The sequence below is a fragment of the Muntiacus reevesi genome, chromosome 14 (genome assembly GCF_963930625.1).
Source record: "Muntiacus reevesi chromosome 14, mMunRee1.1, whole genome shotgun sequence".
NCBI lineage: Eukaryota > Metazoa > Chordata > Mammalia > Artiodactyla > Cervidae > Muntiacus > Muntiacus reevesi.
This window is the reverse complement of record NC_089262.1, coordinates 58,409,010-58,423,577: the sequence shown is the minus strand read 5'-3', so window position 1 is coordinate 58,423,577 and position 14,568 is coordinate 58,409,010. Positions and strand designations below refer to the sequence as shown.

At 44.8% G+C, this 14,568-nt stretch overlaps 1 protein-coding gene across 1 annotated transcript; it reads right to left on the bottom strand.

Moving 5' to 3' along the window:
* Positions 1-1,244: 1,244 nt before the first annotated feature.
* On the bottom strand, positions 1,245-2,889 carry CARTPT (CART prepropeptide). The gene is made up of 3 exons (XM_065905794.1): positions 2,731-2,889; positions 2,219-2,302; positions 1,245-1,352 (listed from the first exon to the last, which is right to left on the bottom strand). Exons 1-3 carry the CDS (start codon positions 2,887-2,889, stop codon positions 1,245-1,247), a joined length of 351 nt encoding a protein of 116 aa, XP_065761866.1.
* Positions 2,890-14,568: the final 11,679 nt, after the last annotated feature.

Here is a 14,568-nt window from a genome sequence, read left to right as displayed (position 1 = left end):
AGGAAAAAGCCGCTGTTCTTCTCAAGATGCTTCTTCCTAAAGATTATTTAGTTTGATTTACAGCCCCAGAAATGTGACTTCAGGTAAGCACTCAGAAACATTTAATGGCTCCTAAACTTTACATTTAAGATTTTTGTATTTCTCGAGTTGAACCTGCCTTCATTGATTTCACTCGTTCCCTTCAAAACTGTTTACTGAAATGACAATTTTTTCCTTTGAACTGAGAATATTTCCAAGATTGTGTATTAAACAGTGGTAATTATTGGGTCTCACACCCTTAGAGCAGCTAAAACAGCTATTTACCTTCCTCTGGACATAAAACAACCCTCAAAGAGTCTACTTTTTTAACCAAGGCATAACTTCTAATAAAGGAATTGTCAAAACAAAATTCTTAATTTTTCAAATTGCTCTTAATGTGACTAAAGGCTGAAATAGTTTCTCTTCTATTGTTCGCCCTGTTTAAGGGTTCTAGCTAAAGGTTTTAATAAACAAAATGTATCAACTCAACTCCAATCATCTTCATTTCATCTCTCTCTCTCTCTTCTCACACACACACACACACACAGCACCCACAAATACACTCATACACACACACACACGCATACTTCGCACACCACTGCAATCAAAGGAAAATAATGTACCAAAGTTTGTGCAGCAAACTCCTAATTAATGATGAAAGCTCCTCGGAGTCCTGGTGCTGTTTTCCCAGTGGATCACTATTTTAAAAATATTTTTCCTTGAAAACAACAGCATGATTAATCCCACCTTTCCTATTTAAATTACTGAGGCAGAAACAACAATGCACTATGAGCAATTATGAAAAACACTTTATTATGTATAATTTGTACATGCTTCAATTTGTGATGCTTGGGTGATTTATTTTCCAGGATGTGATGTCATCTGTCAAGATTTTAACTGATCTAATTTTCATCCTGTCATGCCACCTACAAAAATACAATTTGCAAAGTGAAGGTCTTCCTCTCTACTCAAATATCAAACTTTTAAAAGTTTGCCAGACAGAGAAAATAAGAACAGAATACTTTGTACACATATCAACACCATACACGGCATTACCCTTCACACAGTAACATCTAATGTGTTCTTTTTATTTGGAAACAGCAGGAAGAGAGCCCCCTTTTCCTTAGAGGGAAACGCAAACTTTGTTGCTAAAGCCAAACTCCAGGGATGAAGGTGTGGTCCCCTGGGGAAAGTGGGGAGGGGGCTTATGGAGACGCCTGGGTGCCTCATAAGCACTTCAGGAGGAAGGAATTGCAGGAGGTTCCTCGGGGACAGTCACACAGCTTCCCAATCCTAGCTCCTTTCCGCACGGCGCACTGCTCTCCCGCGTCACACTGCAAACAACACAATGTGTAGTCACGCCGCAGAAGCGCACCTGTGCTCCCAACAGGCGCGTCTCCCCATCACAAGGTCTACCTCTGGGGAGGAAGATGAACCCTACCACCGTCACCGTGGGTCTAAGTATAGTCGGGCTTGAAACAAGGAGAGCCTTGTGCTTATCATTTGAGTGAGAGAACATAAAAAGAATGAAATTTAAATTATTGAATTCCTCCTACTGTCTTCTACCTTTTTTCAGGGAAGTTACCTTTGCTGGGTCCTTCAGTTGCTCATCAAAAAAAAAAAAAAAAAAAAAATTCAACCAGACCTTTTCATCTAAGAAATAAACAATAGACCTCACAATAATCCTTGCTCCCTGTGTCCACCTTCTCGTCCCAAGAAAAAAGATTAAAGTGTGTGTGTGTGTGTGTGTGTGTGTGTGTGTGTGTTATTCAAGGAAGGTGAACAGACAGGAATCAAGATTCTTTACATCAACTTAGGTTTTTAAAAACTGGCAGTGCTTCAGAAGGCAGGAAGTAAATTACAGGAACAAGAATTGACTAGGTTCAAGGACTCTTCCACTCAGAATTCTTTGGGATATTAAAAAAAAAAAAAAAGGCATATTTTCAGGAAATACTGCTTTCCACAGAAATCCAAGGGCAGATTCCTGGTACCAGCTAGTCGATGTTGTGGAATGGCCAATCTACTCTTATCTTTAGAGACCAAGAGGAAAGGGTTGACACGGTGGAAGCAAAGGGGGAGCGCACGGAACTCTGCAAACCCATTATCCGAATAAATAGCCACATCCTGGGGAGAAGCTGGCGTCTAAGGGGGTGCATTTCCTCGTGGAAAAGCATGGGCAGGGGCGACCCCGAAGCCTTACCATGGGGACTTGGCCATACTTCTTCTCATAAATTGGAATGCGTTTACTCTTGAGCTTCTTCAGAACTTCCTGCAGCGCTTCAATCTGCAACACACCGCCCCCCGGATCCCCAAGTTGCCGCCTTGGCTGTGCGCCCAGCCCAGGTGCTCACTTCCAGCCCTAGTTATAAGGAACCGGGGCACCACACACTCCTCCCCGGGACTCCGCAGAGAGGGACGTTCGAGCGGTGGAAACTTGGCGAGCGCTGTCCCACGTACTGACCGCGGGGCCAGGAGCCGCGGAGACTCCTGTTGCTCCGAGGAGCCGGGATCAGGGAGTGCTCCACAGACTATCTGGAGCCCGCGGGCTCAAGACGTTCTTCGGGTGAGAGCGAGAGCCGGGGGTCTGTGCCCACCTCCCCGGACCCTGACTCTGGGAATCGGGGTGGAGAGGCAGGGGGAGAGAGAGAGACGCGTACAAAGCAAGGAACCCCGCGGCCAAGCCAGGGCAGTCAGGGGCGAGGGGGTACCGACCAGCTCCTTCTCATGGGAGGCGTCCTCCACGGCGGAGTAGATGTCCAGGGCTCGCGGCTGGAGCTCGGCGTCCTCCTGGGCTGAGGCGCCCAGCAAAGGCAGCAGCAGCAGCAGGGCGGCGCCCAGGAGGGGCAGCAGGCGCAGGCGGGGGCTCTCCATGGTGCTGAAATTCGCGCTACTCGGGCAGCCCGCGCGCCCACCTTTTATAGCGAGCCTGAGCCGGGGCGCCGGGAAGAAGGAGGGGGCGATGAAGGAAGGAAAGGGGTGTGGAGGAGGGCCCGGGTCAGCCGTCTGTAGGCAGCGCTTCGCCACCGCTTGACGTCAATGCCCGCCGGGCTCCAGGCGCCCCGGAACGAGGTTCTGCGCACAGATGGGCAAGAGCTCGGAGAACCGGGACCCTGCGCCCCCAAGTGCTGTCAGCCCCGCGGCAAGGGACGCTCCCAGAGGGGCCTGAGCTGAAGTCCAGGGGCGAGAGGTGAGGGATGGAGAGCGGGAGGGGACTGGGAAATGGAAAATGCCTTCGAGTCAAGGCACAGACTGAAGCGTCCCTCCCCATCACCTGGCAGCCGCGGCAGCAGCGCGGTCCACCTCACGGCTCTGCCTCGCTCCTCACCCCAGCCCCGTTTGCGGCCCCGCGCGAACGTTTGCTGAGCACCTTACTAGGCACTCTGTGGTGGAGGGGAGGCAAATACAGTCCATTAAAAAAGAGAGAGGGAGAGAAATCACGGCCTTCCTCCTACTGGGCTCTTTGATGGAGTCTGTGTGGTAATGAGAAGAAAAGGAAAACAGACTAACCCCAACTCAGTAGCGATGTGGAGAGTGTAGGGAGCCCGATTCTGGCTTCAGTCCTGGCTCTACCCTTACAAACTGTGTGTGTGACTTTGAGCACAATGATGAAAATATCTGAGCCTCACCCGTTTTTTGTTTTTGTTTTGGAAAACTGGAATTTCAAAATGTACCTCACAGTGTTTTCAAGAGAATGGAATGGTAGATTAGGTATGTAAAACCCCTGGCCCTTAGCACAATCAGCGCCACGCCTTTCCTTTGAAATTTGAGGCTGCCAAACAAGGGACTGTGGGTTTTTCCTCAGGTCAAACGTGGCCATCCTCGGAACCCCTCCTACTCACTGCCCCCCTGAAATCTAAGAAGTCTGACTAGAGAGAAAGCAAAGAGGGTGGGGAAAATGCAACAACCTAATTACGGAATTATCTTCAAAGGTCAAAAGTCAATAGTGAGCCAGGTCCTCAGTGACTGCAGAAGACATTTTTTTCAGAGCTTGGAGTTCCTACAGTCTAAATGGAGATGAAATTCCTATAGGAGATGTTTTCCCACTTACCTAGAGGCTTATCCCACCTGTCTGCCCATCTGACTTCTTCTTTCACCACACCCACTTTCTCTTAACTGCTCCCGAATCTATCCACTCTTGCCCAGCCCCGTTGCTACCACCCCAGTTCTGGACAGCCGCCCCAACCTACTTTGTGCTTACCCCAGCTTCCACCCCATCTTCTCTTGCTTTCCTCTAATCCATACGTCACCCCCAAGCAGAGTGTTTTTCCCCTTAAAGTACACTAATGGCTTCCCATTACTTTCCATACTAAGCGTGTGTGCTAAGTCACTTAGGTTGTGTCCAACTCTTTCCGACCCTATGGACGAGAGCCCATGAGGCTCTTCTGTCCATGGGATTCTCCAAGCAGGAATACTGGAGTGGGTTACCATGCCCTTCTCCAGGGCAGCTTCCCCACCCAGGGTTCAAACCTGCATCTCTTATGTCTCCTGCATTGGCAAGCAGATTCTTTACCACTAGTGCCTCCTGCAAAGCCCCCTCATACTAAGCACTGAGTCTGAATTCTTTATCCTGACTTACAAAGCACTGCTTGATCTGTATCCCTCTCCGACCACATGTCCTTCTGTTCTGCACAGGCCCCTCTGCTCCAGCCTCAGTAGCCTTCTTCTTGGTCTTCTCACAGGCCAAGTTCATTTCCACTTTGAGGCCTTTATACTTACCTTGCCTAGAAAGTTCCTTCATCCCCAAATGACTATTTCCTGTCATTAAAATCTCAGTTTCAATGTCCTTGACCACCCCATATAAAGTATCTACCAATTTATCCTCCCACAGATTTATCATTTAGCAGACCATCTGGGTCATTAGGCTAGTTAATACATAATATGTTGTTTCATTTATCAAGTTATTTAATGGCTACTCAAACGCACACTGGAAAGCACGTCAAGAAGTAATATCTCAGGACTTCCCTGGTGGTCCAGTGGTTGACTCCACATACCCAAGGCAGGGGGCCCGGGTTTCATCCCTGGTCAGAGAACTAGACCCCAAGTGCAGCAACTAAGAGTTCACATGCTACAGCTAAAAAAGATCCTGCATGTCACAACTAAGATCTATTGCAGCTAAATAAATTATAATTTTTAAAAAGTAATATCTTCCCTAATAAGTAGCACACACATTAACAGCATCAAAATACTTTCCTTTGGGATAAACACAACTTGAAAATTAATCTAACACCTCTCCTAGCTCTACCTTTCACATGTACTTTGCAATTCTACACAATAAAACTTCAGTAGCACCACATATCGCCATTCATACCTTACAGACACATATTGACACTCTGCAAAACCCATCTCCAATGATAAAGCTATTTGAAGCTTTAGAAGAAAAAGAGTCCCAAATAAGATTTTAGCCCATCCTTCTGCAAAGATGGGGTATTCCCAATGTAGCACTTTCTTACATGAAGAGGATAGCACCAACCCAATATCAGTGGGGCTTGAACTTTTGTGCTATTTTTCCAATAGGAGTGGAACAAAGGAAAAGATATTGTTTCTGTCTGGATAGAGAGAAAGTACTACATAGGGAATATCCCCATCTTTGTCAAAGAATGGGCTATTTCCTCTAAAGCTTAGAGTATCTCATTTACATGCTACCTTAAATTCTTAAATATTTGTATTTAAGATTGTTTTTTACCTGAGTTTGCTGCAACTCCCCTTCCTCAAGTGAAACATCACTCTGTTGTTTTGGGTACACATTTATAATCTCTCAGAGGGGTGGGGGGCACACTTTCTTCTCTACATTGTCTGCTCTCGACCCTGTCTGCCCCCAGAAAGGAGATTACTTTCCACTAATGTTCATCTTCTGTTTACTGACTTTCAGTGCATAGCCTTTCTTCCAAAGGAGCTGATGTTCACTCTGTTCTGACTAAACATCTTTATCACTATCTGAAGAAAATAATCTTCCAGAGAAGGACATTTGGTGTTGGTGCTAAATTGGGAGGTGTGGTAGGGAAGGCTATGTGCCTAACAGACAGCCTCCAAAGGAATAAAGCAGAGGAAATTAGACAAAGCTTTCCATTAATGTTTTTATGCTTTCAGTTAAAAGGCCTCCAATTTCAAGGTTTCCAATTTTTAAAAATATGAATGCCCAATATGTTCAAAGCACTGCTAAGTCCTAGGAAGACTGCTAAGATAATCAAGACAAAGTTCTTGCCCTTGATCTTTGGGTCTGGTCATGCCCCCAAATGCCCCTAATACAACATCTCAGTGAAGTCAGGGTCCTAAAAGAGAAGGAAAAGCCCAGAGAAGTCAGAGATAAATTCCCTTTAAAGACAGGAAGCTAAAAAACAAAACAACAACAACAAAAAAAACAGGAAGCCTCATGAAAAAAATAGCAAATGAACTGCTGGATCCTAGAGGATGGTAGAACTTCAGCGATAACAAACATCCCACTCTGAGGCCTTGGACGCAAGGGGGCTGTGTAAATGAAGTCACAGAGATGAGGACATCTGGGAAGACACTGGCCAATCTGGTTTGCTGGTGAGTAGGCTGCATGGAGAATGTGAGAGGTGGCAATGTGCGATGGGAAACAAGACTAAAAAGGAACAGTAGAGCAGAAAAAGAAAATCCAAAGCTGCAATAAACAGTGCCAGATTTGGATCCAATGAACAGGAAGCGGGAGAATGGGTGAACTCAAATAATTCAAATTTTTAAAATGCCAACACAAATGCAAGCTTTCTGACCTGAAAGGTCTAGCTTAAGATAAATAGGATACAGGGAGGAATCACTGATGAAGAGATACTGGTCCAAGGACAAACCCATCTTTCTCTGTTTCTTTTGCACAGCATACCTGGAATGCAACAGACAGAGTGCCACACCCAGTCCACACTCCCTGGGCCACATCCATCCCAGCCTTTCCTTTAACTCTTCTGGATCCAGATCTCTTAAGCTTACAGGAAAGATAGTTTGTTGTTGTTGTTTAGTCACTAAGTCACATCCGACTCTGCCACCCGAGGGACTGTAGCCTGGCAGGCTCCTCTCTCCATGGAATTTCCCAAGCAAGAATACTGGAGTGGGTTGCCATTTCCTTCTCCAGGCAGTCTTCCTGACTCAGGGATCAAACCCACGTCCCCTGCATTGGGACTCTGCAGAGTGCCCTGCAGGTGGACCCTATGCCCTCTGAGCCACCACAGAAACTTCCAACAGGGAGTATAGGGTTAGCACTAAAGCAACAGACTCTGACTTATTGGAGCAATTTGAATCTAGTTAACGTCCCAGCAATAGTGACAAAGTTTCTCATAATTTGGTCCTGCCCATATTTCCAATCTCATTTTCCTCCATTCCCAACAAGTCCATCAGATATCCTGTATCGTATATTGCAGACACACCATATTTACTTCTTAATTTTGCACTGAATTAGAGAAATAGACTAGGCTATAGGAAGTAACAAGCAATCCAAAATCTCAGTGACTTGAAAAAAGCAAGTATATTTCTCACTCACGTCCGTGTGCATCAAGGGTTGATGGACTGCTATGTTCACCAGACTGACCGAACAGTCATCATTTCTGATGTTGCCAGTGTGTTCCAGAAGGACAAAAGAGCTTTGGACAGTCTCAAACAAGCTATTAAAAGCTTCGGCCCAGAAGTGACATTTCACTTTTGCTTCCAACTCACTATCCTAAACTAGTCACATGGCTCCGCCAAAGTAAAAGGGACAAAATAAGAAGTGCAATGTTCCCAGGTTCCTAGAATGCATTAGAGACTACCACACACTCTCTGCATGTTTATACCTCTGCCTCTATCCATGTCCTTCCCTATGGACCACACCTTGAACATCTAAAAGGCTCATGCTTTGAGATATATCCTACCTGAAGCCCTCCTCATCCAATGCTCCATCACACTAACAGGTTTGCCTTGCCTTTGTTTCCATGGAGTTCTCTACATATACTTATTAAAACACCTATATTACTTGCTAGACAAGATCTTTGAGGGCAGAAAGTTTATCTAATCACCTGTGTATTCTCAGTATGTGGCATGGTGCCTGACATACAAATGAGGAGAGGAAATGCTATGAAATGAAAGATTATCTTTAGACACTAACAAGATGATGATCCAATAAAGTATAATACACAATCTATTAAGGAATAGGTTCATCCAAGCAGCACAAAAGTACTATCAATTTACTATCCAGAAACACCACTTGTCCCTTGTGTAAGGAGAAAAAATGTGCCAGAGGAGGTAAAAATGTTTCATAGTAGTCAGTTTCAGAAATAGGATTTCTGAGGTTCAGACTATGGCCTCTCTCAACATTGCCTCCTACAACTAAGGGTATTTCAGTTGCAAAATGGAAAATTTTTTCCCAGATGCAAAACTGGCTGTGTCACTAGGAAGAAGGCTATCAACTCCACGCTCTTCTTATGGACTTCATTACTTTCCCCTCACAGTCTCCATGATGCAATATGGAAAAAAACTGGAATAGGATCAATCCTAAAAAAATTCTTGAGAAGTTTAAAACCTGCCCCTGATCATCAGTCTACAAATCATGGAGATGTGAATATGTGACTCCTGTGCTAGACAGGGGTTTGGCTTAAATGGCATCTAAGGTCACTTTAAAAACTACTGTTCTGGGACTCTTCTTTGCCTCCTTCAGAACTCATCGAAGTGAAGTCTATTTCTTTTGACATAAGCTATAACCTCAGGAGAAATAGGATACCATCCAGCATGATCCAAAGAGGCAGGGCCTGAGGGTAAAAGCATATTTTATAGGAAGAAAGATCTTCAACAAGTTTCTCCTCTCCTTTTTAGAAGTTCTCTGGTCCTGACATTTCTCTACAGCACATCAACAGAAGTTTAATCTGGCTCTGGTTTGAAAAGTAGATTCATCATGTTGGCTTGGCTTACCAGCTAAGTCAGACTCCCCTTCTCCTGCTCTTCAAGCTAGATGTATTGACCATCAGGTCTCTGTTTTTCCCCTCAAACTGCCTCTCTAAAGCCAGTCTGGCAGCCTCTGAGATGGATGGGCTAGCGATCATTCCTTAAGCTCCCCCATCACTTGCAGGATGTCCACAGGGACTGAGCTTCTTACTCAGGAAGGGGAGATTAGAGTGGGCTTTGAGAAGACTGAAATCCAGAGAACCGTGAGCTTGCCCAAGGTAACATGTCAAAGAGACATTAACATGTCTTCTGTTAATGATGGCTGGAAGATAGTTGCTTAAAAGTCCATATGAACAGGATTATAGACAAGGCAGGTTCTTACATTTCTATACAAAAGAAGCTTAGGGACTTTAGGGAAGGCAATCCAAGCAGAAGAGTTGTGCCAGAAGGGCATGTCTTAAAGCTGCACTTGCCAGAGACTTCACTGCTTTAGGAAGCTATTAGACAGACGACAATGAAGATTATGGACATGCTTTTAAAAATCCTCGATTTTTTTCAGTGCCCTGTATTCCCTTAATTTTCCAACCTTCTCTGGGAAAGATAGCCCTTTAATAGTATTTTCCTCCCAGGCCCTGGGGCCTCTACTCCAGTTCATCTGAGGATGTGAGCTATTACTTGTCGTCCTTGTTTATCACAGCAGTCTGTAGCTACCACGCCGTCTGATGGTATAATGCACTGTGTTTCAGTTCATGACTATTTAGTGCCCCACTGCGGGAAAGGATTATACTTTGGGTCCTGTTGAACTCATACATGGCCACATGACTTGCTTTTGGCCAGTAAAACTCTAAGCAGAAGTATGTTGGGTTGTTTTAATGGGAAAGTTTTAAAAGTCAGGGTATGCTTGGCCTCATTTTCCTCTTCCATGGTGGCCAGCAATGTTCCAAAATAGAGTGGCTCTGTCAGCCTGGGTTATGGAGGGTTTTGGAAGGAGAGAAATGTTGAGTACAGCTATAATCAACCTTCAGCGGACATGTAGTATGTTTAAGGAAATAAAGTTTTATAGATATGAGCCACTGAACTTTGGGGGTTATTTGTTATTACAGCATAATTCAGCTTAGTCTGATCAGTTCAGACAGACTACCACACCCATCAAAATATCTCATAGATAGTATTAGTTGTCTATCACTATAAGCAAATTAGCCCAAAGCTTAGCAACTTAAAAGAATCCATGTTTTATTATGTCACCATGTCCATGGATCAGGTATGCAGGTATGGCTTAGCAAGGTCCTTGAGGGCTTGCTACAGGGCCACAATCAAGGGGTCAGTCCAGGGTCTTTCAGAAGGCTGCAATCACAAGAAGTTGACTGGGGTTACTGTCATCTCAAGGCTCAGCTAGAGCAGGATCCACTTCCAAGATAACTCAGTGGATGCTGGCAAGATTCACTTCCTCACATGCTGTTGCACTGAGGTCTCAATTACTTGCTGGTTTTTGACCAGGGGTCACCCTCAATTCTCTCAAGATAGCCCTCTCCATTAGAGTGAACATGAGAGAAAAGCCTGAGAGAGAATGCCAGCAAAAGGACAGGCTCAGTCTGTCCTAACCTAATCACAGATGTGACATTCCGTCATTTTTCTATTCTATCAAATGTCAAATTCTAGTCACTGGGTGCTGCCCACACTCAAGGGCAGGGGTTACATAAATGAGTGACTATCAAGAGGCAGGGACTGCTGGGAACCATGCTATAAACAAAAAACTGTCTACCACAATTATCTGTCAAAAAAAAAAAATTTAACACAGATTGTGCAAGAACCTAGGCTTGTCTAGTGAGGTAAAAAAGAGAATTGCAGAATTTTTCAACTGGGTTCTGAAGCCCAAGAAGTCTAAATACCTTGTCTAGAATATACAGTCAGAAGTCAAGCCAGGACTAAAATTCAGATCAGGGACTTCCCTGGTAATCCAGTGGTTATGAATTCACATTCTAATGGAACGCAAACGCAAGTTGGTTCCCTGATTGGGGGAAATAAGATCCCACATGTCTCGGGGCAACTAAATTTGAGCACTGTAACCAGAGAAGCCCCCATATGCTACATCTAGAGAAAAAAACCACTTGCAGCCAAAAAAAACACACCAAAAAAAAAAAATTGTTTCCGTTTTCTAAAGCTAGTTTGGAAAATTCTATCTGAAATGATCATATTCATTCATGAGTTATAGTATCCTTTCATATATAATGTTGAGTATATACCAGTCATTCCCAGAACATTTTTTAAAAATTTAAATTAAATTCAAATCAGTATTTTTCCACTAGAGATAAGTGAAAAATTAAATAGCAATATAAGACAAATTGCATTCAACTGAAAGAGAAGCTAGCCATCAATTGCTAATTGAATTGCCAAATAAATCACCTAGACAACAGTGTACAAGATGTGCAGAGAAAGCAAGCTCTTTAGGCTGGAACAGTTGGAAAGGTAGGTCATGATATGAGCTAGGCTTTGAAGGGTGTAATATTTGAGCAGAAAACAAGGGTTTATAGGATTGGTCAAACTGAGGCTTCTTTAGGGAATGCTAGTGTCATTGGGAAAAGTTCCCCCAAGTGACTCTGATATAACCTGTTATAATCCCCTGGTTGAGGAGCACTGCTCAGGGGATCTTTACATCATCTAGTGGGGTGTCAGGGAGCATGCCTTGCCCTACAAAGATCTCTAAGGCCAAGTCTTTTCAGGATTCCAATACACTTCCCTCATACAAGAATAGCTCAATAGCCATATAGACTCTCCCCAGTATTGATGGGTAGAGTCAAGTTACTGCCAGTTCAGGAAAGACTTCCATGGTCCCCTCATCTAAACAGTCATGAACACACCCAAAGGGTCTTCTGAGAGCATCTGACATGCAGAGATAAGCCCCCAAGATATAATAAGTCATTAAACCTTGAAGAAAGACTTGTTTATATTCACCTTAAGCTGGTACTGTGTTCCCAATTCTGCAGGCGATAGCATTGACAGTTTAAGCAACTGGATCCAAGTCCCCAGTCAAGTGGGAAGGAAGCTGGACCCAAATCGTCTGAAAAACTAGTGTTTTCTTATTTACACCTTCCTTCCATCTTGTTTTATCAACTTGATCTTTTTTTTTTTTTTAAGGAGATTGGGGAAAAAGAGAGAGCAAAAGAGAAGGAGAAAGTAAAATTTGAATTCTAAAATAATTTTTAAATTTGGCAAAAGATAGTCCCTAATGGTCAAAATCCCCTTTGCTTCCTGAGAAACCAAGTCATTTTCCATTGAAAGCTGCAAAGATAGCTGATTAAGCGTCCAAGTGCAAGCTTTGACTTTTCAAATGTGAACTGGGACTGGCCGTGTTATGACAGAAACCTTAATACCAGGTAGAAGGGAGAGGCCTTTAGGGCCTTTTAGCCTATGGGAGAGTATAGATCTCAGCCTATGTAGACAGAAACACCCCCCCCCCCCCCACGCCTGACTGAGGAGGAACCCTGTGGAGCCACAGTGACGGGCATTTGAGATGCTTTGTACCCAGACGCAAATGTCATCTTCTGCCATTTGCACTCTTGGCCCGGGTCGCCCTGGATGAAGACATTGCTGACAGACATGGCCTTTGTCCAGAGCCCTGCAGTGGGGTTTGGAATGGACGATAGCTGTAGCTTTGCCCACAGCAGCCACACGATACCCACAGAGACCTACGCCCTCCAGGGTTTGCTAACGAAATTTCTCCTCCAGGAATTTAAAGGACTTCAATGAAACCTGTCAAGTTTATTATATTTTTTATTATTATGTTTTACTTCTGAAGCAAGGCTGAACATAAAAGAGCAAGTAGCTTCAAAATGTTTCCTGTCCCCTAGGAATCTTAATATTTGCCATAAGACAGTCTTGATGTTCAAGCATTTCAAAGGAAAACTGAAACAATTCTTTGTTCTTTTCTCATCTCCTCCCTTTCTCCAGAATTCTATAGAATCGTAGCTCTGGAAGTGCAAACATAAAAGTCAAAAGTGCCCAGGACTTCTCTGGTGGTCCAGTAGCCAAGGCTCTGCGCTCCCAACACAGAGGGCCTGGGCTCGATCCCTGCAGGGGTCAGGGAACTAGATCCCACATGCCGCAACTAAGACCCAGCCACAGACAAATAAATTTTTAAAAATGTTTAAAGTCTAAAGGGCCCAGTTACACATCAGTAAATCAGGATGAGGTGAATGGGGCTAACCCAGAGGTGCTGGGAGGCAGGTAAAAACACCAACTTTGACGCAAGGCTTCATGAGCCCATTTGTCTGACATAGAGACCTGAGCCTGGACTGCTACTTACCGGCAAACCGGAAGCGGAGAGTCTTAACCCGGCTGGGGATTAGAGCCCCCTGGGGAGCTTTTCCAGCAATACTTATCTGTCCTCAGACTCTGATTCACTCAGCCTGGGATGATGCCCAGGCAAAGGCCATTTAAAAGCTCCCCAAACACCTGCCAGTGCATATGTAGGCTGTTTCCGTGTTTGGGCTGTTGTGAAGAGTGCTGCTATGAACATAGAGATATATGTATCTTTCTGAATTATAGTTTTGTCTGGATATATGCCCAGAGTGAGGTTGCTGGATCACATGGTAACTATATTTTTAGTTTTCTGAGGAAGCTTCATACTGTTTTCCATAGGGGTTGCAAGAAATTACATTCCCACCAACAGTATAGCAGGGCTCCCTTTTCCCCATAGCCTCTCCAGCATTTGTTGTTTTTAATGGGTGACATCCTGACTGGCGTGAGGTGGTACTGCCCTGTAGCTGTGATTCGCAGCTCTCTAATAACATTGGAAATCAACTATGCTTCAAGGTAAGTAAATAAATGCAAGCTCCCCAGGCGGAAGCTGGACGTATCTCACTCTTCCAATGATCAAGTGGCCTACACACTAAACTAGGCTTGGGGTCAATTAGCTTTGTTCTAGCCTTGGGGTTACAAACCCAGATATCTAAGATGGCCAGTAGGGTAAGGCGTGAAGAGGGCCATATACAAGGCAACAGAAAGAGGTAGAACTTCTGGGTTTTCAACAGAGGTGGAAATTTGGATTTTTACAAGAAACTTCCTGATTTTAAAGTGCTGACAATTTAAACATGAAACTCTTTGAAGGTACACAAGGCAGCAGCCTTGGTCCCCACTCATACCATTTCCTACACTGGGTCTTCAGATGACCTGGTTATCTTTTTCTATCATGGATAAACTAGTAAAATTAAGGGAAGAGAGAACAGGTCAACAGAGCTTGAGTGCATAGCCTGGTTAACACAGGCCCGCGTCAATATGGGGAAGAGAGGTGAGCTCTCATACATGCCCTTGGGTCACTCATTCACTCATTCACTGTGCCGGGTCTTCCTTGCTGCTCAGGCTGTTCTCTAGCTGCAGCGAGTGGGGGTACGCTCCAGGTGCGGTACGCAGGCTTCTCGTTGCGATGGCTTCTCTTGTTGCACAGGAGGGCATAGGCTCGGTGGCACGCGGGCTTCGGCAGTCGTGGCTCAAGGGCTCCAGCACACGGGCTCAGTAGTCATGGCACACGGGCTTCGGCAGTCGTGGCTCAAGGGCTCCAGGTCACGGGCTCAGTAGTCATGGCACACGGCCTTAGTGGCTCTGAGGCATGCGGGATCTTCCCGGATCAGGGATGGAATCCACGTCCCCTGTCTTGGCAGATGGATTCTTATCCAGTGTACCACCAGGAAG

What these genes read in the sequence shown, in the direction of transcription:
- CARTPT (XM_065905794.1), bottom strand. Translation starts at nt 2,889, where the DNA reads ATGGAGAGCCCCCGCCTGCGCCTGCTGCCCCTCCTGGGCGCCGCCCTG. An exon ending in CCTCCCATGAGAAGGAGCTG is followed by an intron (nt 2,303 to 2,730) that starts GTCGGTACCCCC and finishes GGTGTGTTGCAG; the next exon opens with ATTGAAGCGCTGCAGGAAGT. An exon ending in AGTATGGCCAAGTCCCCATG is followed by an intron (nt 1,353 to 2,218) that starts GTAAGGCTTCGG and finishes TGTTGTTTGCAG; the next exon opens with TGTGACGCGGGAGAGCAGTG.